This window comes from Lynx canadensis, chromosome D3 (assembly GCF_007474595.2).
Source record: "Lynx canadensis isolate LIC74 chromosome D3, mLynCan4.pri.v2, whole genome shotgun sequence".
In the NCBI taxonomy this organism is placed as follows: Eukaryota; Metazoa; Chordata; class Mammalia; order Carnivora; family Felidae; genus Lynx; species Lynx canadensis.
The window spans coordinates 71232946-71257397 of record NC_044314.2 but is presented as its reverse complement, the minus strand read 5'-3'; the positions used below and the strand labels follow the sequence as shown (position 1 = coordinate 71257397).

At 42.2% G+C, this 24452-nt stretch overlaps 1 protein-coding gene and 1 long non-coding RNA gene across 12 annotated transcripts in view; one reads left to right on the top strand and one right to left on the bottom strand.

The window, feature by feature from the left end:
* Window positions 1-20378, top strand: part of LOC115528259 — an 86960-nt gene extending 66582 nt beyond the window's left edge. Inside the window, exon 4 of the long non-coding RNA XR_003973191.1 lies at window positions 20212-20378. This is a non-coding gene — a long non-coding RNA (uncharacterized LOC115528259). The remainder of the gene's footprint in view (window positions 1-20211) is intronic.
* The window catches only part of MTMR3 (myotubularin related protein 3), a 148409-nt gene that overhangs the window by 8950 nt on the left and 115007 nt on the right, over window positions 1-24452 (bottom strand). For all 11 annotated transcript variants that reach the window (XM_030336206.1, XM_030336204.1, XM_030336212.1 and 8 more), the window contains 10 exons: window positions 20543-20639; window positions 17969-18082; window positions 13338-13543; window positions 12700-12831; window positions 11542-11653; window positions 8632-8827; window positions 7645-7830; window positions 4168-4338; window positions 2913-3058; window positions 476-1892 (listed from right to left, as the gene is read on the bottom strand). In XM_030336206.1, coding sequence (XP_030192066.1) covers window positions 476-1892; window positions 2913-3058; window positions 4168-4338; window positions 7645-7830; window positions 8632-8827; window positions 11542-11653; window positions 12700-12831; window positions 13338-13543; window positions 17969-18082; window positions 20543-20639 — 2777 coding nt within the window. The remainder of the gene's footprint in view (window positions 1-475; window positions 1893-2912; window positions 3059-4167; window positions 4339-7644; window positions 7831-8631; window positions 8828-11541; window positions 11654-12699; window positions 12832-13337; window positions 13544-17968; window positions 18083-20542; window positions 20640-24452) is intronic.

Sequence of the window (24452 nt, the reverse complement as noted above, 5' to 3'; positions counted from 1 at the left end):
CAGAAGGCAGGTAGAAATATTTGTTCAACGAAACCTTCACAGCTACAGCCCATGTCTGGGGTGGGGGCGTGGTTTGGGGGGGAGGCTCACAGTTTACTAGCTACTGGGGTGTTTAGAACAGGCACTACAATTTGACAGGAATATCTGCCATTGCCATATTGTCATCCTACCCAAGAGTTCGTGTCCTTTCTTACAACATGATCCTCTCTCCAAAGAGATCTGACCAACCACATAGTGCTCTCTTATTCTAACGGTCTAAACAGGACACCCGTGGGAAGTTAAGAAAGGCGGGAAAGAACAGGCAGACTGCCTTTCACATGGCTGAGGCTGATCTCTAGCCTCTCAACAGGACTACTCTGCACCTTTCCAATTCTTTAGGAAATCTGTACTAATCACCAGGCACCAGGCACAAAGAGCACCCAGCCTCCGTGTGCCCTCTCCTTGGGCAGCTATGGAGGTACCATGGTCTACTCACCACTTCATCCCCAAAGTCCCCATTGAAGCGCAGGGAGCTGGTCAGGTACTGGCTCTCCAGGCGACTCCTCAGCTCCTGCACCTGTTTCTTCAAGGTCTCCACTTCCTGCTGGTGGCCTGACTCAATCTGACGCAGGCGCTGTTGGATAGTGTCCGTATACACAGGCATGCCATCGTCGTCCAGGTGGCTGCGGGAAGGCTGGTCAGGGCTCCCCGTTGTAGACGGCCTCCCCGAGTGGCCGTGCAGCCACTTGTGGTGCAAGTTCCTCGAGTGTAAGTGGGCAGAGCTGCAGCTTGTGGCAGACAACTGGCGGCTCAGTGAGTCCTTGCTCCTACCAGCCTCCCCATTGGTGCAGTGCCCGTTGGGGGTGGGGTGCTTCTGCAGGGTGCTAAACCCTGGGGGCTGCTCTAAAGCCTTATTTTCGGTCTCCAGGGCACCATTGCACACAAGCCCCTCTTTACATTCGGCTAAAGGCAAGGCACAAGGAGAACGCGTGGGGCTGTGGGTGCTGCCAGGGGAAGTCCTATGTACCACAGATCCCACTTGGGGTCTCTCAGCTAGGCTCCTCTCTGAAGACTGCGGCTCCGTGGCTTGAGGAAGTATGTCCTTGCTACTGAACCAGCCACTGTTTACCAGGCAAGGTCTATGATGGCCTTCGGGCCCACTTTCTGACTTGACTTGACCTTCCATTAACATGTCCATTGAACTGTCCATGTTTGGTCCTGTGGCCTCAAATGGGACTTGGGAGGGCAGCAGAGAACTTGACTGTGAGGTACCATAGCCAACTTTTACATCTACTGGGATTGGAAGAAATGCTTCCTCCCTATCTTCTGTGATAGCTCCTATTCGAGGCTGTTCCACAGGGACCTCGTGGGTACATTCTCCCTTGGGAGACTCCTGGAGAGAACAGGGGAGAATGCTGAGCCCACCCTGCTGCTCAGGAATACCCTGTGAGAACAGAGAAAGGCTAGTGCCTGGATGGTTTGTCAGAGCAGCATCACCCAGTTCTGGTTCTTGAGGAAGAATAATCGTTGAGCCCTCTAGGGTCCTCCCCCTGATTTCCTTTCCTAAGAGAGCCTCCTCTTCGACCTCCTGCATCTCAATGCTCCCTCTATGGGCAGGCTCCTCTATCCCACTCTCCTCTTTGGTGGCCTCTTGCAAAATGTTCTCCATCTGCCCCTCGGCCACTCCAGCTGCAACAGATAGCTCTGCGCCGCCCAGCACTTTGGTTGGCTTCCCCAGGTTGTCAGGATCGAGAGGCTCCTCCCCAGGACCAGCCAGGCTGCTCAATTCCAGTGAGCGGCGATGCTCCTGCCACTTCTCATTCAGGCTCGGGTCACTGCTGCGCCGGTTGGCTAGAGGCACTGTGTTGTCACAGGCTGTGGTCAGATTGTCAAATGATCTAGTCTTTGGTAACCTAAACAAAAGGAGGTTGAGGGAAATGACAATATGAGGCTGTTCAGAGGAAGTAGGAGACAATCGGTTTTAACGGGCAGTTTCATAACTGGGTTCGTTGCAGCTACTTAAGAAGCTACAGCATCTCTAAAGTGAGGCTCAGACTGCTAGAAAGGCAAAGTTCCTTGGATGGGCCCTTCTTCTAGTTTGCAAATTTCCTCTCAGCCTCCCACCCCATGCTCCTACATACAAACTAACAGCAAATGCAACTTAAAAAAAAAAAAAAAAAAAAAAACTTGGGGCACCTGGGTGGCTTAGATGGTCGGGCATCTGACTTCAGCTCAGGTTGTGATCTCACGGTTCATGGGTTTGAGCCCCGTGTCGGGCTCTGTGCTGACAGCTCAGAGCTTGGAGCCTGCTTCAGATTCTGTGTCTCCCTCTCTCTCTGCCCCTCCCCCACTCACACTCTGTCTCTCTCAAAAATAAAACATTAAAAAAAATTTTTTTAATAAATAAATAAAAAGTTCACAATATTGCCCTGTTTTTCAACAGAGCAAGCAAAGGAAAGTAAGCATTGTTGATTTTCTGCTATTACAATATTTTAAATTATTTTTTTACTTGACAGTCTGGATCCAATAAAGTGAATTCTCATGTGGCAAAGCCAAACTTGCCATCATCTGACATTTGCCTTTCAAGCCCAAGAAGATAAAAATCATGGCAGAAAGGCAGGAGCATAGAGCAGTGGCTGCAACTCAAGCCAGAAGGTCACAAGGAACCCAAAGGATCTGCTCCATCACTGAGAAACTGCTTGGTGCATGCAACAGTACAATGTAGTGACAGGGCCCAACACCCTTCAAGGAAATGAGGCTCTTATGGCCTTGTAGCCTGAAACCCTATACCTTCCCTGAGAAAACCTCAGAAATCTAAGAGAGATGTGTGGAGTCAGACAATGTCATGATCTCTGACCATGCCTTGGATGTGTCCCAACACAGAAATAACACCCACGCAGGACTTGAGGTCTTGGCATCAACCCTGGGCTCACCGGCTCAGAGGCGGATCATCAGGGCTGGTGCCAGGGGCTGGATATGGTGCACAGCTGTCGTCCACAGGCGTGGACGGGGATGGGCAGGGCAGGTACACTGCACTCCACAGCATCAGGTTACGCACGTGACATACCGGGTATAGCACCTGAGGAGAGAGCAGTGGGGATACAGGTTTAAACAACTCCTAACAAGTCTTTAGAAATGAGGGTCAAAAAGAGTCACCAAGCCAGAATGCCCAACAGGTCTTGCCTTGTACCATCTGCGTTTCTCACCTCTTGTGGGCATGAAAATCTAAAAGGATTTTTAGAAATCTATTTCTCATAAATGATTTCTTAGGATTCCCTTTACTGAATGAATGACTCTTATATCGGCTCAATTCGTCCCCTCATCCAGTAAGTTATTCCACTGGATGATGACTGTGTTTCCTGGCACAAAAATGTGGCTTCAGAAGACACTGTCAAACCTGTTTTATAGGATCACTTAAACTAATCACGTGAAAAGAAGAGAATTTTCTTCCTGTATTGTTACTTTCCCAGTAGACACAGTTGAAGGAAAGAGAGAAGCAGTTAGCTTAAATCTTTTGATTGTTTAAATGTAGTGAGAAGCATATTAACAATCCAGCAAAGCAATATGACCTCTGATTAGCCTCCTTTTGACTTCTTTAGAATTTAAGATGCATTCTGACAAAAGGAACATTACCATGTATCAACACAGATGTGCAAGCCTCCTTTCCTCTGCTTAACAGAAGGTGTTCCTTTAAGGAACAAAGTCTTAAACAGCCTGCCAGTTTTCCATGTGAGCAGGAAATCACACACACACATGCTAATGTCATACACGTTTTTCTGCTGAGACAGGAGCTGCAGTGGATATCCAGTGGATGACACTGGAAGGATGCTGGGGGCCTCTTGGCAGCTCCTTCTGAGCTATGAGGGGTGGCCAGGGGACAGCTTAAGCACCTCTTCCACTTGTTAGACAGAACATGCTAGAAGTAAGGTAAGCTCTGACAGAGGTGCCAGAAAAGATTTGTGTCTAGAGTGACAAAGTAGAGATGTGTATTAAATCAAACCAGAAGCAGGTCAAAGCTGCACCAGGAGACAAGCCTTTATAGGGACAGATGGAAAAAAGTGGAACCAACCAACCCAAAGACAACAGTGATGCCTTTGAGAAAACAGTCACTACTGAAAAAGGCTCCCACATGTCACCATCCCCAAATTCCTTCTTCTGATCAGAGAGTAAGGGCTGAAGGATACATACGGCTTCAGACTGAGAGGAATACAGTAGGTTTTTGAAAGCCTTGTTGCCTGCCCGAAGCAGCGACCACACGGAACATGTCCGCTCCTGAGTATGCTTTTCCCCTCTCTCCTTGGCGTTGTTGCACAGGAATGTTCCAAATAGGCAGGAATAGGTATGTTGCACCAGTTTCACCTGTAGGAGTCCAGAATCAAGCAATAGGGTGAGCAGTCTTTGGAGGAAGGTTAGCCCCGCTGAGCCACCCTTCCCCAACACCCCTGAGAACAGCTCAGAATTCATACTCGTTAAGGGTGGGGAAATCACATTAAGCCACACAAGAGCTGCCTTTTCACACCACCAATCCCAGAGCACCAACCCCAACCACCACCATTCCTGAGTCAAAAGAAACAAAGACAGATCGTCGGCACACCCATTGCTTTTGGACTTCCTGTCAACCTGGAAGTTCTAAGTTAACAGCCACACTCAAGAGCAACAGAGCATATAAACTGGGTACAGGAGCAAGTCAGTGTGCAATCCAAGGCTGAACTGAAAACTGAAAAACTCCAAACAACTTTTCACTCAACAGGTCACTAATGACTTTTCTGTGGGCCCTGGACAGCAACTATCCTGCCCTCATGGAGCTGGTTCTAGTTGTGGGGAAGGGGTGACCAATGCTGTGGACCACAGTAAGGCGGGGTAAGCAGGACAGGACACATGCAGGGCAGCAGGGGAAGGAAGTGAAAGAGCAAGTGGGTATCTGAGGGGGAAATGCTCCCGGCAGAGGCAACAGCCAGCACGTCTTGAGGTGTGTGTGTGCTTGCAATTTCCAAGGAACAGGAGGCCAGTGTGACCGAAGGATACTGCACAAGGAAGGGAATGGTAGGAAATTAATGCAGACAAGAAACCGCTAGTATTGCTCTGCAGGCCACTTTAAGAACTGTGACTAAATAACTAAATAACTGTGCCCTAAATAAATGGAAGAACTGAGTTGCCACTTGGTTAGGTGGAAGACCTCTTGGAAGATCAGATTTGGGGGTGGAAAGATATGGAAATCAGGAATCAAGCTTTGAACAGGAAAAGTCTGAAATACCATTAGGACATCCACATGGAGATACTGAGCAGTCACAGTTGGATATGTGAGTCTGGAGTTAGTGGAGAGATCTAAGCTGAAGACATTATTATAAACGTGGGAATCATGGAGAGTAATTACAGGTATCGGACTGGATGAAATCCCCCAAGAGGCAATAAGATACAGAAGTACCTTGGAGGCTAAGCCCTGGAGCATTCCAACATTCAGCAATGGGGAGATAAGGAAGAACAGGAGACAGACCAGCTACTGAGGCAGGGAAGAAATGAGGGACAGTATGTGCTGGGAATCAACTGAAGAAAGGGTTTCAAGACTGGTGTGATTACACAGTGCCAAACAGTAAAACGAAGACAGTCTAAGATACAAACTGCCAGTTATAAAACAAGTCATGGAGATGTAATGCACAGCATGGTGACCACAGGTAGTAATACTCTATTGTATATTTGAAAGTTGCTAAGGGAGATCTTGAAAGTTCTCATCATAAGAAAAAAATGTGTGTGGTGATTGATGTTAACTACTTATTGTGATCATTTTACAATATATAAATACTGAATTATGTTGTATACCTGAAATCAATACTATGTTATATTGTCCATTATACCTCAGTTAAAAAAAATGTTCTTCGCAAGATGAAACTGAGAGCTGATTAATGGATTAATATGAAGGTCACAGCTCTGGTAAACTGGTGGGGTGAACACCCGACTAGAGCGGGTTTAAGAGGAAATAGGAAAAAAAGAATTTGAGACAGTAAATGCAGAAGACTTGAGGAGCTCTACCATGAAGAAATGAAATACAGAAAATGAGACAAATAGCTGGCAAGAGATGCAAGGCTGAGAAAGGGTTTTGAGGAGATGGGAGGCACTAGGCTATGTTTATGTATTAATGGCAACAATGTAGTAGAGAGGGAAAGGCTGGCGCCATGCAGCCGAGCAGAAGACAGGCAGTGGGAGCTGGGAGGGAAGAGCTGGAACAGGGCAAGGGCAGGGAGTTCTCTGTCAAAGGAGGGAGGCAGGAAGTATGGAACACATGCAGGGGGGTTGGCAGATGGACTGGAGGGAGGAGAGGATATGCCATTCTTTTTCTTTTCTTTAAGATTTTAGATTTAAGTAATCTCTACACTCAAGGCGGGACTCGAACTTACAACCCCAAGATCAAGAGTCATGCTCCACCGAGCCAGCCTAGCACCCCTGTTATTTCTAACTACTTAGGACTTCTATCATCTATTTCTTTCCCTTCACCTGCCCTATCATCTATTTTTAAAAAAAATTTTTTTAATCTTTATTTTTGAGAGAGAGACACAGTGTGAGTAGGGGAGCAGCAGAGAGAGAGGGAGACGCAGAATCTGAAGCAGGCTCCAGGCTCTGAGCTGTCAGCACAGAGCCTGAACCCACGAACCGTGAGATCATGACCTGAGCCAAAGTCAGACGCTCAGCCGTCTGAGCCACCCAGGTGCCCCAAACTCCATCATCTATTTTAAAAGCTAAGTTTAGGGGTGAGGGGGTGGTTCAGTCAGCTGAGTGTCCAACTTCAGCTCAGGTCATGGTCTTGCAGTTCGTGGGTTGGTGCCCCACATCAGGCTCTGCACTGATGGTGTGAGGCCTGCTTGGGATTCTTTCTCTCTCTCCCCTTCTCTGCCTCTGCCCCACTTGCATGCTTTCTCTCAAAATAAATAATAAACTTTAAAAAATAAAAAAAATAAAACCTAAGTTTAAAACGATACAGAGACTTGGGGCACCTGGGTGGCTCAGTCAATTATGTGTCTGACTTTGGCTCATGTCATGATCTAAGGTTTGTGAGTTCGAGTCTTGCATCAGGTCAGGCTCTGGGCTGAGAGCTCAGAGCCTGGAGCCTGCTTTGGATTCTATGTCTTTTTCTCTGTCCCTCCCCTGCCTGTGCCATGTCTATGTGTGTGTGTGTGTGTGTCTCTCTCCCTCAAAAATGAATAAACATTTTTTAAAATTTTTAAAAAAAACAACACAGACTTTATGCAAACCTAACACACTTGGATTCACTGAATAAACCCATACATTATTTTTAATTAAAAAATAAGAGGGGCGCCTGGGTGGCGCAGTCGGTTAAGCGTCCGACTTCAGCCAGGTCACGATCTCGCGGTCCGGGGAGTTCGAGCCCCGCGTCAGGCTCTGGGCTGATGGCTCGGAGCCTGGAGCCTGTTTCCAATTCTGTGTCTCCCTCTCTCTCTGCCCCTCCCCCGTTCATGCTCTGTCTCTCTCTGTCCCAAAAATAAATAAACATTGAAAAAAAAAATTTTAAAAAATAAAAATAAAAATAAGAGAATGGCTCCTTATTAAATTCTAAAAAGGATGTATCATTTCATGTAAAAACTAGCTAACATTTGCATTGACATCCCCATTTTAGAAAGTCCCCAAAATGAAGAATCACAAGCCCAAACTCACAAGGAATGCTTCATTGAACTCAAAAGAGCAAGGAAATTGCCTCTGAAGCTGATGAACGCAGTCAAGCCACTGGAGAAACACCGGGCAGCGTTCGTTCAGATCATCTGAGTTCTCCCCATGACCACACCGGTCAGCAAACTTGTGTCCAAAATCCAGCCACTCCATCTCCACAAGGACCTGGAAACCCTGCAGGGAGAGACCATTTGTGCTTGTCTGTCGAGCCTGTGACAGTCCCGAGCCTGTCAGGATTAAGAGCAGCAATCCCTTTTAACAAGCTCCTAGTAAGGCCAACAGAAACACCTAACCCAGCCCCACGGCCATAAGCTCCATGGGACACAAGCTTAGGGCAATTCTCCACTTCCCTCTACTCCATTCCATAATCATCAAAAGGGTACTAAGCATTTATCTGAGCCTTTCTTGAGTCTATACTTTTTAGCCTCTTTCATTCACTATACAAAAGCCACATTTTTTTCTAATTTTTTAGTTCTGTATTTTGTGTTATACTTACAAAGAAAGTATTGTTTCTAAAATCTTTCCCCATTCCAGATTTACATCTATTTTAGGACACCTTTATGGTTTTTCTTACATCTCTAACCCAACATGTGGTTCTTTCAGAGTAGGGCTTTCTTCACAGAACACTGTAGTGATATCTGGACCCATTATTACCATAATAAGCATGCCAAGATTCTTTTACAGAAGCCCCATTTTCCGGGGGTAGCCAAAACTTTTCCAAGTAGACAGAGTGCAAAGGAAAACACATCTGAATTCTCAATACCTTGTTATCCACAATCTGCTCCATTTTATAAAATGGCACAAGAATGATGGCAGGCACCACCACAAGTTAGCTCAAGGTAAAGGATGAAAGATTTAAAAACAAATTTCATTTTCTTTAGACTTAACCACCAAGACCAAAACTGATCATAAAACCCTCCAAGGTTTCCCCCACTTGTACTGAAGTACCAAATCCTACTCTTTGGATGCACCCACCTCTATGGTTCGGTAATAAGGATCCAGCAAGAGCTTAGCCAATGCCACAATCTGGGGGGTGCGGTCCCAGCCATCTGAGCAATGTGCTAGTACTGGCCGCTGATCACGATCCACAGCATGCACTACCAGAAGTGCTGACTTCAGAAGCACAGACAGGTGATGGAGCCATTTTGTGCCTTCAAGAGCTGAGAGCCAACTATAAAAATAAAAACAGAAGGGGATAAGGAAGGGTGCCTGGGTGGCTCAGTCAGTTGAGCATCTGACTCCTGATTTCAGCTCAGGTCACAATCCCAGCATCATGGAATCAAGCCCCACATCAGGGCTCCATGCTGAATGTGCCACCTGCTTAAGATTCTCTTGCTCTCCCTCTGCCCCTTCCCCCCATGCATGCTTGCTCTCTTTCAAAAAAAAAAAAAAAAAGGAGGATGAGGAAATCCTGATTTGTATGATTTACTGCATCATGCCAAATAGCCATGAAATTAAGGAGCAATTCCCAAGGATTTTTCCCTCCAAATAAAACACTGCCAAAATAAAACAACCTCTGTCTTTACAAAGCATGTACAAAGATGAGGCCTAAGCTCTACTATGCAATAGAGGGCAGCTTCAGAAACAGGACAATAATAGGAATTTTTTCCAGAAATCTTATGGCTAACTTATGACAATTAACATTTAATATTTTTCAGTCCATGATAGTTATATAACCCAGTATAGGAAGAGTAATTCTTTCTGGAGTCTTCTCCTGAAGGAAATGCAGCTATTCAGACATTATAAAACAGTAACTACTTATATTTAATGATCAGCAACTATACCCAACAAGTTCTCAAAAACTTGTCATGTGTGTGTATACACACACATATATATACATACACAAATAACACACATACAATACAAATGTGTCTATAAGGAGATGTAAGCCAGATGCCACATTTAAAAATAGCACAGACAACAGCACCTGCTCCCTACACCCTAACACCCACTAAAATCTTGAATTTCTATTGACTAAAACTGGGTTGGCCCATACTAATGACTTAAGATTCATACAAATTAGTACACTAATGGCTACATAGTATTACTGGACTTAATATAGACTGGATTCAGCAGGGATCTAGAAGAACCTTCTTTCGAAAACACCTTCAAGAGATACCTGATCCCAAGAATTACTGCTTGGGAGTAATCACAAACTGATTTTTTTTTTTTTTAACTATATTGACATTTTGTTCCTCGTGCATGTCATGAATTCCACTCCTTACATACCCACCCCCCAAAAGCTCTAATTTCTCCAAAATGTGATCAGATTTGTAGTTAAGACAGCAGTCTAGCCCTTCAAACACTAAATCAAAGGAGGGAATAAATACTTCTGTCAGGGGGCTCTGAGAAGCCTTCTGCCAACACTAGGCAAGAACATGCCTACACTACACCCCACAATCAGCTAACCAGGGAGGTTCTGAGACACTCCACACTCCCTCGTTCGATTCCCAAACTGGAGCAGAAACACACAATGCCCTAGCCCTCCACCACCTCCAACAAGTGTGGAGAGGCTTGCTTATAGCTGATCCCACCACTGCCAGGGCTTCTTTTTACCCACAAGGGAGGCTTCAGTACTGCCTTATGATTTGCTGCCAAAAAACAGGCAAAGCATTACCTTTTTCCTTAATAAAATCCCCAGACATTCCTTTTGACCAGGTATGGGCCAATTACATCTTTCTGACTCTGAGTTTAAAAAATAGCTTTTAAATAAAGAATTTTAAAATACAGATACTTGAGATGAGGTAGTGTTGATTCTCTCCCTTTCATTTTATAAATAGGAAAACTGATACCCACAGTAATTTAGCCATTTGGCCAAAGTCACAGAGTCAATTAGTAGCAGATCTTGTGAGTCCTCAACCAGGCTCTTTCAGTGCCCCACCTTTGGAGATGAGAGTACTGCTAGCCGGGTTCTGTAAATGTGTAGCAGATACAAGCTGCTAATCCCCAAAGCAGAGCAGCAAACTCATTCCTTTGCTCAGGCTTTTCCCCCAAGGACAACTGCTTCACCCTCTGGGCTTTTTCTAACTGTGATGAATTTAATCATTTGCTACCAGGAGTTAGTACAAGTGGTTCAGGCAGCCATTTGGCTCAATAAATCAAGGAATTCTGCAAAACTTGATGTGATCAGGAGATCTACTGGACAGAACCCAGGGAAATAGCTATGGGCTCCAACACAAAGAAAAGAGAAAATTCTGTCTTCTCTGCACCATTTTTGGCTTCCTGAAATAGTAAAACGAGGACTTTTAAATATTTATCTGTCCACATTTGTTTTACAGAGGATTCTTGCTAATTTATCTCGTATTCAATCAGTAATCAGTTCCCTTGAGAGGTGGGGGTGTTAATTCACCTATCTCACTGCAAATGCCAGCCATTCATTTTTAATAAGCAATAAAAATCTGGTAATGCTCTTAGTATGTAAGAGGAGGTAGTTTAGGAATCAGAAGGAAATGTAAAAGGAACTCCCCTAACAGAAGGTTTAAAGACAGCTTAACCCTTTTTAGAACATGATGAATAAACTTTGACTCTTCAAGGTAAAACATCCCAGCTTAAGGCAGGTAAGTGTCACTGCAAGATGTCAAAAACCAAAGAATTAAAAATGAGTCAAAAACAATGCAGAAGAGAAGGAAGAGGTCCCAGGAAAAAGAAGAAGGTAGTGCTTTTCTGAGGACTGAGATCTGTTCTGTGCTCCACATCTTTAAACCTTTCAAAGGGCTAGATGTTTCTCCAGCATCTCTTTTGTGTGCTTGTGCTAACACAGAAAGCAGAATGCCTACAGGGACTGAAAGTAAAACTGAAGTGTATCAAGAAACAGAAGACAAGACACCTCTAAACTCACTTTTTGAAAAAAGCAACACAAAATTAAAGCTAAGGCCAAGGTCTTACTTTCCCGGATCAGGCATCTGTGTGCACAGCAACCGCAGAGACTGAAAACTCCTCCGGATTGAGTGAATATTTGCCATCCCCATAAACACTACTTCACAGTTCGGGTAATACTCTGCAGAGAATAACAATAAAAAGAACAAAAATATGTTAAATTTAAAGCCCACATGGCCAAATTTAAAAGCAGTAAACTGGCTATAAAACAAACCCACTATAGCTGCTGACTAATGAAACTGAAATGTTTTGATGCCTATTAGTCCAGTCCTTTATGAGAGGAAACGGTGCTTGAATTTTAGCTGTTTTTGCAAAAAGAAGATTTGTGAAGATATGGACATAAAACAAGCTTTTTTTCTTTCTTTCTTTTTTTTTTTTTTTTTTTTTTTTTTTTTTTTAAAGATCTACATCCTTCCATCTGACCCCAGGTTTACTTCTGGGGCCATTTCTAACTTGTAGCTCTGGAATTTCTTTCAAAAGAAGCTGGCAGAACAATGCGTTTTATGCATTCAAATTTCACCTTGGGTCAACTGCTTTTAACTTCCAGTTTAAATCACATCTGAATAAGGAGCTTGGTGCCACTACTTGCTCCATCAGCACACATCTGGCACTAAAGGGATTCCTTCTTGGAGAAAGCCAGCATTCAAATAGTAGGGATGCTACAGGTCAGGACAGAGGTGCTTTGCTAGAATTCAGTATTTGCTGCTTCAATTCCCACCTCAGGTTTTCTATGTAGAAGCCATATGGGAGTTTCTTGTGAGGTCAGTAATGAGTAAACCCACTGTCAAAGGCAACAAAAAGCTTTCAGAAGGCTGAGAAATTGAGCCACTTAAAGAAGCAACTTGCAAACATGAACAGGCCTTACTTACTACAGGGGAGGACTTACTTTTTATTTTTATTTATTTATTTGTTTGTTTGTTTGTTTATTTATTTTTAATCACTTAAAGGTTGGGAAAATAACCGATTATTTGGTTTCAATGCACCTCATCCTCTGTTTCTTCCCTGGAAAGAAACTATAGCGTTAAGAATCCAAACAGTTCTGGCTCTCTCAAGACAGCTGAGGAACACAGTTTGCCATTCATTTCAAAATGAGAACTAAGACCCAACTGGGCATGAGCTGAGCTCACAAGAACAGAGTGTTATGGGACAGAGCACTGTACACCTCACCTGGGCATTCACAGCCTCCTCCTTTGGCTCTGTTTGCCACCGCTGCTGCATAGGAGCGTGCATCCAAGATCAAAAGCTTCTGCGGTTGGATGGCTAAACTTTCTGCTCCCGAAGCATTGGACAGAGAAGAATCTAGGAACATCAGGAGTGGGGATGAAAAACTGAATGAACCCATTTCTCCCAGAATTGTGCAAAATAAGAACCAAAAACACCTTTTATAATAACAGAACAAACAAAACCTCAATTAAGTGAAACCCACCTAACAAGAACGCTTGATACACAGGACTTCTTCCTATAACCTCCTTTATCTCATTTCTACATGTGTACTCCTTTAATGAAGGCTGGTGTCTCCTGCTATGGTCTGGAGACACTCCAGGTCCCCTATCGAGTATATACTCCATTCTTGTCACAGTGACAAGAAAGACAACCAACACTCTAGTCCTAGTAAGCCAAGTCTTAAAGAGTCTTCTGGTTCTTTGTCAAGATGTGTGACTCCTCAAATAATCCTATCAATTAAAGCTTTGCCTGCTCTCTCCTATGAAACAGATTCTATGTCTTACAAGGAGAAGGCCATTTCAAGAAAAAGTTCTCACAAGACACTATAAAAATTGCTGCCATTGATCTAGGGAGCATCTTACCAAACTCCACATCGGAAAGGTCTCCTGCATTTGGAAAGTCTCGAGAACTGTTCCTAGTTGACAGCCTGCTGCCACTTGATCGGGAATCAGAGGCACAAGCTTTGGCTACTGACTGCACCAGATGCTCATCATCAGCATTTCGCCAGCCCCACCAGCTGACCTCCGGCTGTCCACAGCGGGCAATGACAGCTCCATTGCTCTGGTGCCTGCACAAGCAACAAGAAACAACAACTATACCCATCTCAGTGGTCCCATTCAGATGCTCTGTGCTCACACAAAAAGTAAGGTAGTAGATTTTAAATGCATTAATGAAGAGCTTGAATACAGGTAAGTGAAAGTGATGTAAAGTTAGCTTCAAGTCATCTAAGGGCAGAAATCTTCTATAGCAACAGGAACAAACAACAAAACCTATCTGGATCTTTCTCAAATACTGTACTATTTTAGAAACCTTTGTAGAGTTACCAACAAAATGATAAACGTGTTCTCTTAGAAAAAAACAATCTCTCTGCCCCTCCCCCGTTCATGCTCTGTCTCTCTCTGTCCCAAAAATAAATAAACGTTGAAAAAAAAAATTAAAAAAAGGGGCGCCTGGGTGGCGCAGTCGGTTAAGCGTCCGACTTCAGCCAGGTCACGATCTCGCGGTCCATGAGTTCGAGCCCCGCGTCAGGCTCTGGGCTGATGGCTCAGAGCCTGGAGTCTGTTTCCGATTCTGTGTCTCCCTCTCTCTCTGCCCCTCCCCCGTTCATGCTCTGTCTCTCTCTGTCCCAAAAATAAATAAACGTTGAAGAAAAAAACAAATTAATATGCATAAAGTAAATGTTTGACTCTTAAAATTTATTTTTGGAAAATCAGGTAAGAAATAATCTACAAATACTACACTAATTCTGCTACTCAATAATGAAACACTAATCTCTCCTTTTTAATACTGCCCCTGAAAATCCTGGCATAACAGATGCTGAAACAGGAAAATTTGTTTTCACACCAACTTCTGAGGGGCCCACTGCAGCAACTGTGCACTTATGGTTGGCTTTGGAGATTCTTTTCAAAACAAGATCCCACCTTTGGGACTCAAACACTTACCTGACCCACAGTGGACTACTCTACAAAATCCCCTGAGATTTCATGACTCACAAACTGCTCTTATTATAGGCAGATAGCTCAATGAGCTATACTCCAACAGATTCTTTCTTAAGAAGTTAAGACCAGAAATCTTACTCAAAAGTCTACTTCAAGATGCTATTAAAACCCAGTATTTTCCTCGTTAGGAATTTAGGTGATTTTAGCAATTAAAAAGTTATAAAAGATTTGGCAATCAAAAGGTACAAAGTTCCAATAAATGCTATACCATGGATGAACCTGGAGTATGTTATGCTAAGTGAAAGAAGTTAGTCACAAAAGTTCACATATGGTATGATTCCGTTTATTAGAAGTGTCCAGAATAGGCAAATCTATAGTGGCAAAGTAGATTACTAGTAACCTGGGCTAGGGGGCTTGGGGAGGGAGGGAATAAAGAGTGACTACTAATGGATCTGGAATTTCTTTCTGAGGTGGTAAAGGTGTACTAAAACTGTAGTGATGGTTGCACAACTCTGTGAATACGCAAAAAAAAAAAAAAAAAAAAAAATCAAACTGAACGCATTAAAAGGGTGAACTGTATGTGACAATCTTAAAGTGGTTTTCAAAAAGTTATAAAAGTAATCCTTTGATTAGAAAACTAAGAAGAGTAAGAAGTTAGTAAGCAAAAAAATTAAATGTCCCCCAATCCTATATCCTGGGGGGAACTATCAATTTCTTACCTCCCATTAAAATCTAAACACATACACATGCATGCACACACATAACACATATTTAACATACAGATGGATGTAAATAAAACATACTATTGAATCTATGTGACATCTTCAAGGAACAATGTAAGAAAGATTTTTGTTATTAATCCTAAAGCTCATGAACAGCCAATTAAATTTGGCAATGACCAAATTCCATTGGAACCATCAGTTTGCTTGTAGTTTTTAGATCCTCCCTCACAGAGAGAGACAAGGAAACAACTTGTATATTGCCAATATGCTCAACCGGCTCACCTGCTGAAAGGAGCCCAACTGGAAATAGAACCTCACTAATCCCTAAAATACCAACTAGTATATATAATAGGCACTGATAACAACTGAGCCGACTGATGCCAAACCTTCACAAAAGAGGCTGGCTGGCAGGGCCTTTCCTGAGCATCCTCTTTCTCTGCAATGCTTCCCAACAGTGCCCAAGAGGAACACAAGATGGCACTCTTCAGCTTGGATCTTGGGTTTTAAGGGTAATGGTACTTTACAGCTAGACTGCAACTGAGCTGTTGCACTAAGCAGTTTTCTGCAGTCTTCCAAAATGCTTCAGACCACATGATCAAGAACTAAAGCAATACAGCTAAAAATCACTAAAGAATATTTCTACCATTTTAACAAAAAATCAGGAAAAAGTATAAAAATTAAGATATCCAAATGGATGAGTCCCCTACTGAACACAGAGGCTTCAATTTTATATAGAAACACGTACATATTTAAACTATCCCTAAGTTAGTGTTGGGCAAGCTCTCTAAATGACTAGAAATTTCTAATAACCACTCTGCACGAAGAGGGGAACTGTGATTTGCACTACAGATGGATGCCCTTTGCACCATCTCTGTCTTCAGTGATCAATCCAATTAAACACTCTCATCACAGTGGGGAAAAAACACAAATCAGGCGCTGGTTCAGCGTGGTGCTGTCAGGTAACTGCTGCTAGCAACCTCAGGAATCATTACTGCAGTCTATAGACAACTAAATTCCATAAATGTATGCTGGTTTCGGAAGTATCTTGCCACCTGGGCTGGCAAAGCAGAGAGTGGCAGAGTATCTCCAGAACATTCTTCAACACACCCCTGACAAAGCTCCCCAATAATTTAACAACCCAGTTAGGGGCTCAGAGATACAAGACACATTTTCCAAAACAGAGGCTAGTTCCTAGAAGCCTGATTTTATGTAACTATACTAAGGAACTGTCATTTGTAATCCTTTGAGAGATTTTCTCAGAGAAATTGGAAATAAAAATTTCATTTATATATACTCTATGGTCTCTAGAAAGGATTGGGAAAAAACCCTATGGTTTGTGCCCTCTAGAATAAATTTTAGAAGGGAAGAAAGGTTTCCCATGTTTATTCTAAAAAGTTTTTCTTTAATTCGCACTTACAGGCCTCTCTACCAACAATTCACCTAAAGCCCGGTGACAGTTCTTCACCCTCATTCTCAAAGTCAACAAACCCTACAAATGCCAGGGCTGCTGATCTAACACAGCTGTTGGCCACAGAGCAGCAGCTGGCTGCTTTCCCTATTTGAGCTGGGCCCATCACTGATAAGATGCAAATCCTTTCAGCTCTCCCTGCTCTGTAATTCCTGTGTCATCCCTGCCACTTGAGTGATAGGTAAATTTGGTGACCTATTTTTCTAGGGGTGTTTGAAAACAACAGTGATGAAAATTGAGATTGAAAATTTAACAGATTCTACTGGGCCAGAAACAAATACTTCTTCATCTCTATTCAGGATGGCCATCATAATCTGCCATCAGTGGACTACATGAACAAGCTGGTTACCTCAGTGGAAATTCCAAAAGGAGATAAATCCCTTCCTATACAAACTCAATATTTCAATGGAATGCCTCCTGGCATGAAAGAGTCTCTAACTAAGCCCCACTGGTTTGGCCCAAATTCAAGGAAAGCCTGAAAAGTCTGCAAACTGGGAAAATGAAATAGAGAATGTAAATATTACAAAGAGATGACATGTGAAACATTTTCAAAATAAGAGGGAATGCTTTCTTAAAATCTTAACATGAGTCCTTGAGAACTGAGCTCCTCAATGAATTATAAAAGCAACCCCCAGGAATACAACCTACTCTGCTGAGAGAAGCCCAGTATATACAGATTCATTTAGGAGGCACAGGATACCTGTAAAGTAAGAACATCACTCCCACTTTACTAATTAAGAACAGGCTGAGGCCAGTTAGGCAATTTATTTTAAGTGCCTTAGCAAGGAGTATTAGTGAAAAGACCTGAACTCCAAAACCTCTGCTCGTTCACACTACCATCCCCCTTCTAGACTTGCTCCCTTGGCTCTCAAGCCTTTCATCTCTGAGATCTTCTACCTGGCAAAGCCCTAGCCTTCCTCTTCAAATGCTCCCTCTTAAAGCAGAACTCTTTCATGTGTTGAAGTTTCAACCACAAAGACTATCGCAAATGACTCAATTCTATACTCCCAATTCTCACTTTCTGGAACTCACCTCTCTCAATCCAAAGGCCAACATCTGAAGCTAAATGCTGAATATTAAGCATATTATCTTCCATAGAATGTCAGAAGTATATTTAAAATAGCAAGACAAGCCACTTTTCTATTAAAATTTTCTTATCAAATAAACCATCAGCAAGTGTGCTGGATGCAGTAAACACTGGTGTGTCACTGTAAGAGTGGATTTTACAATAAGGTAGCACAGAACTGCCTGGAAAGTTCTCTGAACCCTTGTCTCCCTTCCCAGGTTAGCAACAGCAGAGGCAGCACACCTCATGCAGTGGAGAGTAACACCAGACCAAGATGGGCCTGGCCAGGCTTACTTACCTGTAGACGACAGCAGGGATGCGCTTCCAGGACCTGAAGCTTGCTACACTCTCTAGTTCTTTATCAGTGATCCAGGCAGGCACTATGAGCTCCTGTGGATAGCTACCACATAGCCTAATGAGAAAGGTGAGAAAGAGGGAGTGGGAGAAGAAGACAGAGAGAAAGAAGGAGAAACACTAGGTGAACCAGAGTTAAGGATGTTGATCAAGCTACCCCACAGCCAGTTGAAAAATAAGGAGCTTTACTTGAGTCTTGGCCTATTCAGCAGAATCAGTTGCCTTGAGTGTTTACTTACGTATATATCATGTGACACTACCATGGCCTGTTCTACCTCCAGCTGCCTTTGAGAATCTGTTGATCTTAACATCAGTAATATATAAGGGGAGTTGACAGTTACTCCACTGTAACTTTCTGTTGTTTAAAAAAACACATAGATAATTTCTAACTATACAAAGTAAATGCCCAATCTAACTACAGAAGGAAAGTCTATCACCTCTACCAGACTCTCACTCTTTCAGGCTTCTATCAAAGAGAAACATGTGAAGAAGGACAAGAGCCCACAACTTCAAGTTTCCAGAGACCTTATAGGATTATTAATGTATTCTTTGATGTGTCCTAATTATAGGTAACAGGGGCAGACATGGGTATGCAGAAACAGTACCACAGGACAGGCCACCTGCATACATAATCACAGCCCCACTGATCCAAGTTAGTAATGTGAATGAGCTGTTCATCACAATTTCTATAAAACATACTGCAGAATTATTCTCAGGGGGAAAAAGCTCTGTTTTCATTAAGAAGCAGCCAGTAGCTTCATGCTAGTCAAGCTGGTGCCCTAAAAAGCAGTTATTCCTGATAGGTATTTCACTTACAGGACAATGTCCCTCTATGGGTATTTCAATATTCCTTTTCAATAGTAAAGGCAAGAGGACTTTTAATCCAAATCCTAAAATATACAAATTCCTCCTTCTCCTGCACCACCACTCCCCTGCCCTAGCCTTATGCATTAAGGGAAAAGGCAGAGAACACAAAGTAGCTTAAGAATTGGGAGTTTTGATCATTCTGCACTAAATATCTCCTCCATCTTGTTCTCAATTTCCAGAAGATTAAATATCAGGAATTTAAAAGTCACTAAACCAACAGAATATCTATGACCAGGAGTAGCTCTACAAACTTAACACTTTCCCATAAACTCCTAAAAACAACCAGGACACGGTGACCATAGTTAATGTGCTAACCATGAGTTTTGTTCTTTTGTCTTATTTCTTTTGTCTTGTTTAAAACTTAAGAGTAAATTTAGCTCTCCTTCTTTGTAGTAGGAAGAACTTTTCAATGTCCTAAAGACTGGTTCTGAGGTAGAAACAGTGGATTCAAAGACAAAAGTTGATTTTTAAAACCAACACTGAATAGGGATTTTGAAAACCAACTGGCTTTTGAACTCATTTTTTTCCCAACAAGCTTAGCTTAATTCAGTTTTCTGACTTCACCCAATATTCTGATTATTGTATTCCTTGTCCTAGAAGTATTACACTATATAGTAGTCACCTCTTTAGCAAACACTAGCTGTTCACATGTAAATAAGCAGTTTCCAGCATAGGAAATGTGAGTTACACATGAGCAAAGCCTGTGTAGGCTTTGTAGTCTCAGGCTCTCTGAGGCCTCTCCTCCAGTCTCCACCTCCATTCTCTGCTTTATCTTGTGATGGAGACCAGGCAAAGGTACGACAGACCTAAAGCTCCCATTTTTTTCATAACACCCCAAGGTTCTTAATTCCTTAGGCAAGGTCCATGTTAAGAGCTACATACAGTAATTAGCTGTAGTTTTTCCAATTAAAAATGAAATGCTCTGATGGCTACCCACAAACAGACCAGGAAAATAGCCATCATGATTTGAGACAACTCAAAAAACGGAATGATTAATGCCTCCAACTGCTAGAGGGAATCCTAAGAATATTAATTTAAATCTCTTGAACAATCTTTTGTTTTATAGAAATCTGGATCACCAAAATCATAGTAGTTAACTGCCCTCCCCCACACCAAAGTACTTACACCTTTTAAGGAAACAGGTAATGGGAAATATTTAATGATTATATTAATATTTAATGATTAAATGATCAAAGCTATGAAGTTAGAAAGAATAGTACTTAACGTGTATTTCATAGAATCTGGAGTAAAATTTGTCATAAAAATTCCCTGCTGAGTGTTTTATCACCGCTTGTGAGATCACTGATTCTATCTCCAAAGTGAGGTCAATTGGTGATGAGAACAATGGAAACTGCTGGCCTACCCGTGAACACAATACTGCCCAGGAAATGCATGCACCAGGAAGAACAGAGGCCTGGAGGGGATGGAAAAGAAGTTTCCAGCTAGAATCCTATTAAGGATCACTTTTCCACTCCAGTGAGAGCAATGGGAACAGAAGGCTCAAGAAGTACTCTGAAGACCCTGCAGTGAGATGTAATAAATCTCTATTGAAAGAAAATGTCTAAGTTCACATGTTCTGCCACATGAGAATTGGGGTATCTGCAAAGGCACTGGCTATGAAACACAGTCCACAGGGTCCCATACAACTCACTTATACTTCTCATTGATATTGGAAATCCTCCAGGCGTTGTTCATATCAAAACCCATCCGCTCCACTTCGTTTTTAAATCTTGACGTTACATGCTCCCCTAGGGGCCAAGGACAGCAGAAAGAAATGAATACCATTTTGCAAAACAGGTAGAATAAAAGCATAGATACCCTGCTAGTTATTATATAAAGAAAATATATATTAGTTTTAGTTTAAAACTATAGTTTTAGTTTTGTTTTTTTTTTTAATTTTTTTTTTCAATGTTTATTTATTTTTGGGACAGAGAGAGACAGAGCATGAATGGGGGAGGGGGCAGAGAGAGAGGGAGACACAGAATCGGAAACAGGCTCCAGGCTCTGAGCCATCAGCCCAGAGCCCGACGCGGGGCTCGAACTCACGGACTGCGAGATCGTGACCTGGCTGAAGTCGGACGCTTAACCGACTGCGCCACCCAGGCGCCCCTACAGTTTTAGTTTTAAATATATTTAGTTTTAGTTTACAAATTCCCTGCCAGGACAAGGCTATATACAAAGGAATGAGGAAATTAAATTTTTTAATTGAAGTATAGCTAACATACAATTTACATTAGTTTCAGGTGTAAGACATAGTGCTTCAACAACTACGTACGTTTTGAAATGCTCACCGTAAGTACAGGTACCATCTTTCACCATACAAAGTTATTATAGTATTACTGACTGAACCCTATTCTGCTAGTGGAAGTTTATACCTCTTAATCCCCTTCACCTATTTTGCCCATCCCCTACACACCTCCCCTCTGGCAACCACCAGTTTGTTCTCGGTATTTATGAATCTGTATCTGTTTTTTCGTTTGTTCATTTGTTTTTTAGATCCCACATATAAGTGAAATCATATGGTATTTGTCTATCTCTGTCTTATTTCACTTAGCATAATAACTTCTAGGTTCCTCCATGATGTCACAAATGCCAAATTTTCTTTTTTTTAATGGCCCATTATCCCTGTGTATGGAATATTACACACATATACCACATCTTCTTTATCCATTCATCTATTGACAAATGCTTAGGCTGTTTCCACATCTTCAAATTTTGATCAAGAATCAGGTTATCTCAGGGCACCTGGGTGGCTCAGTCGGTTAGGTGTCAGACTTCACCTCAGGTCATGATCTTGCAGGTCGGGTGGGTTTGAGCCCCACATCGGGCTCTGTGCTGACCGCTCAGAGCCTGGAGCCTGCTTCAGATTCTGTGTCTCTCTCTTCCCCTCCTCTGTTCGTGCTCTGTCTCTCTCAAGAATAAACATTAAAGGGGGCGCCTGGGTGGCTCAGTCAGTTAAGCGTCCGACTTCAGCTCAGGTCACGATCTCACGGTCGTGAGTTCGAGCCCCTCGTCGGGCTCTGGGCTGATGATGGCCCAGAGCCTGGAGCCTGCTTCCGATTCTGTGTCTCCCTCTCTCTCTGACCCTCCCCCGTTCATGCTCTGCCTCTCTCTGTCTCAAAAATAAATAAACGTTAAAAAAAAATTAAAAAAAAAAAAGAATAAACATTAAAAAAAAAATTTTTTTTTTTTTTTTTCAAGAATTAGGTTATCTCATCTAATCACTACTACCTACTCTGAGTGGTTATCACTGAGTTCATTTTACACAGGATAAAACTGAGACTGAGAGAGGTTATTATGGCAAGTCTGTCTGGTCCCAAAACCCAGTCCTTGTCACTACACTGGCTACTTTCCTAGGTCCACACTCACAGTATACATAAAAAATAATACCAAGTTCATCAAGAATAGTAATATAGAGGGGCGCCTGGGTGGCCCAGTCGGTTAAGCGTCCGACTTCAGCCAGGTCACGATCTCGCGGTCCGTGAGTTCGAGCCCCGCGTCGGGCTCTGGGCTGATGGCTCAGAGCCTGGAGCCTGTTTCCGATTCTGTGTCTCCCTCTCTCTCTGCCCCTCCCCCGTTTATGCTCTGTCTCTCTCTGTCCCAAAAATAAATAAACGTTGAAAAAAAAAATTTAGAAAAAAAAAAAAAAGAATAGTAATATAGATCTACAACTCATCAGAAAGACTAAGGGCCAGATCTCAAAACTTAGGTTTTCTGGAGTTTAAGATAGTGCACATAATATAGTATTAGGTTAACACTCTCTCAACAGGGTCTACTAATCAAACATTAATATTTCTACAGTGAAATGCATGGATAATTCACACTAAATGAGTTAAGTCAAGCTTCATTTCAGCTCAGACCAGGTCAAGCCACCAAATAAGATAAGAAAAATCTTTTTATTTTCAGAGGCTTATAGATTATAGAATTTTAGAGATCACAAAACTATAATAACTCCCAGTACCTAGGAATCTCAGGAAACACCATACTACTAACTAAAGTGCTGACCACCTATAAGAACATTCACCCAAACAAGTATAACCTGCCCACATTTTGCCCTAATGAAACTGGCTTTCTCTTCCTAAAGACAGTGAGCTACAAAGGCAGAAATGAACCTAACATAAAAGTCATTAAATCTGAAATAACCTTCTTCCTTGAAAACACACAGAGTCCTAGGGCAGTAAAACAAACAAACAAAAAACGATTAAGCAGTATCTCTAATATGTAGTGTTATAGGTAGTAAAGTAAATGCTGGTGGGGGCTGGGAGAAACAACAATAACAAAAGCACAAAGCAGATTGCTTTGGTGATCAAAGTATAAAGCTTTGCTCTCCCTGGGAGTGGAGCTTCAGAACAGCAAACACCAATTACTTGAATGAAGGACAATTCTATAAAACTACTTCCTATTTAAACTGCTTTTCTTGAGTTTAAACTAGGTATTATACGTTTCCTGAAGGAGAGCTATAAAAAGATGAGGTGCAGAGATGTAGGAAGAAATAATCAGCTGAATGCATCCCATTCTGGAAAAATTTTAGAAATGATGTGGGCTTTGAAATAGGAAAAAAGCTATCCAAATTGGAGTGCCATCTGTCTACAAACTGCAAGGAATAGTGACCATCAAGAATATTAGACAGTCTTTCACTTATAATCCCAATCTAAAAACTGTAAAACTGTAACAATTTCCAAGTTCATTCATTAATGAGATTTTTCCCACCTCCATACAGCTCCAAGTCTTTGCAAAAGGTTAAAAGTACTTTAATGATTGTTAACATTAGTACCTCCATCTTAGTGTAAGCACATAGATACTTTAAAATAATCACTGGCAAAATCACCACCAGCATCACCACCACTGGTAATTTATCACACAGAACTGTTGCCCAAAGAAAAGCTTACAACCATCATCAGGAGCATGAAGTTCTGAGTGACAAAGAAATAATATACTGCCTAGCAAGCATAAAGCATTTGTTATTCAAGTTCCTTGAGAAAAAAGACTTAATTACCTTTGTATCCTCTAAAGCACTAACTTTCTAACTTTGAAAATGACCATCACAATTGAATTATGTTTTATATCATAATCCAACATAACATGTTTATTTTTAAGAGTTTCACAAAACTGTACCTACCATTACTATGTGTGACTCATTTTGGTATTTTCTATCCTAAGTGTTTCATTTTGTATTTCATTTCTTAAAACTTTGATTTCATGACCCACAAGTGCATAACAACTAACAGTTTGAAAAGTAATGCTTTAAAAAAAAATCTAGCAATGGGATGCCTTGGTGGCTCACAGTCGGTTAAGTGTCCAACTTCGGCTCAGGTCAGGATCTCATGGTTCATGGGTTCAAGCCCCGCATCAGGCTCTGTGCTGACAGCTCAGAGTCTCGAGCCTGCTTCAGATTCTGTGTGTGTCTCTCTCTCTCTCTCCCTCTCTCTCTGCCCCTCCCCTGCTCATGCTAACATTAAAAAAATATATATGTATTTTTTTAATATAGGAGACCTTAAATACATGAGTAATTCAACTGGCTTTTGCCAAATTGTGTTAGAAGTTCCCTTATGTTTATTCAG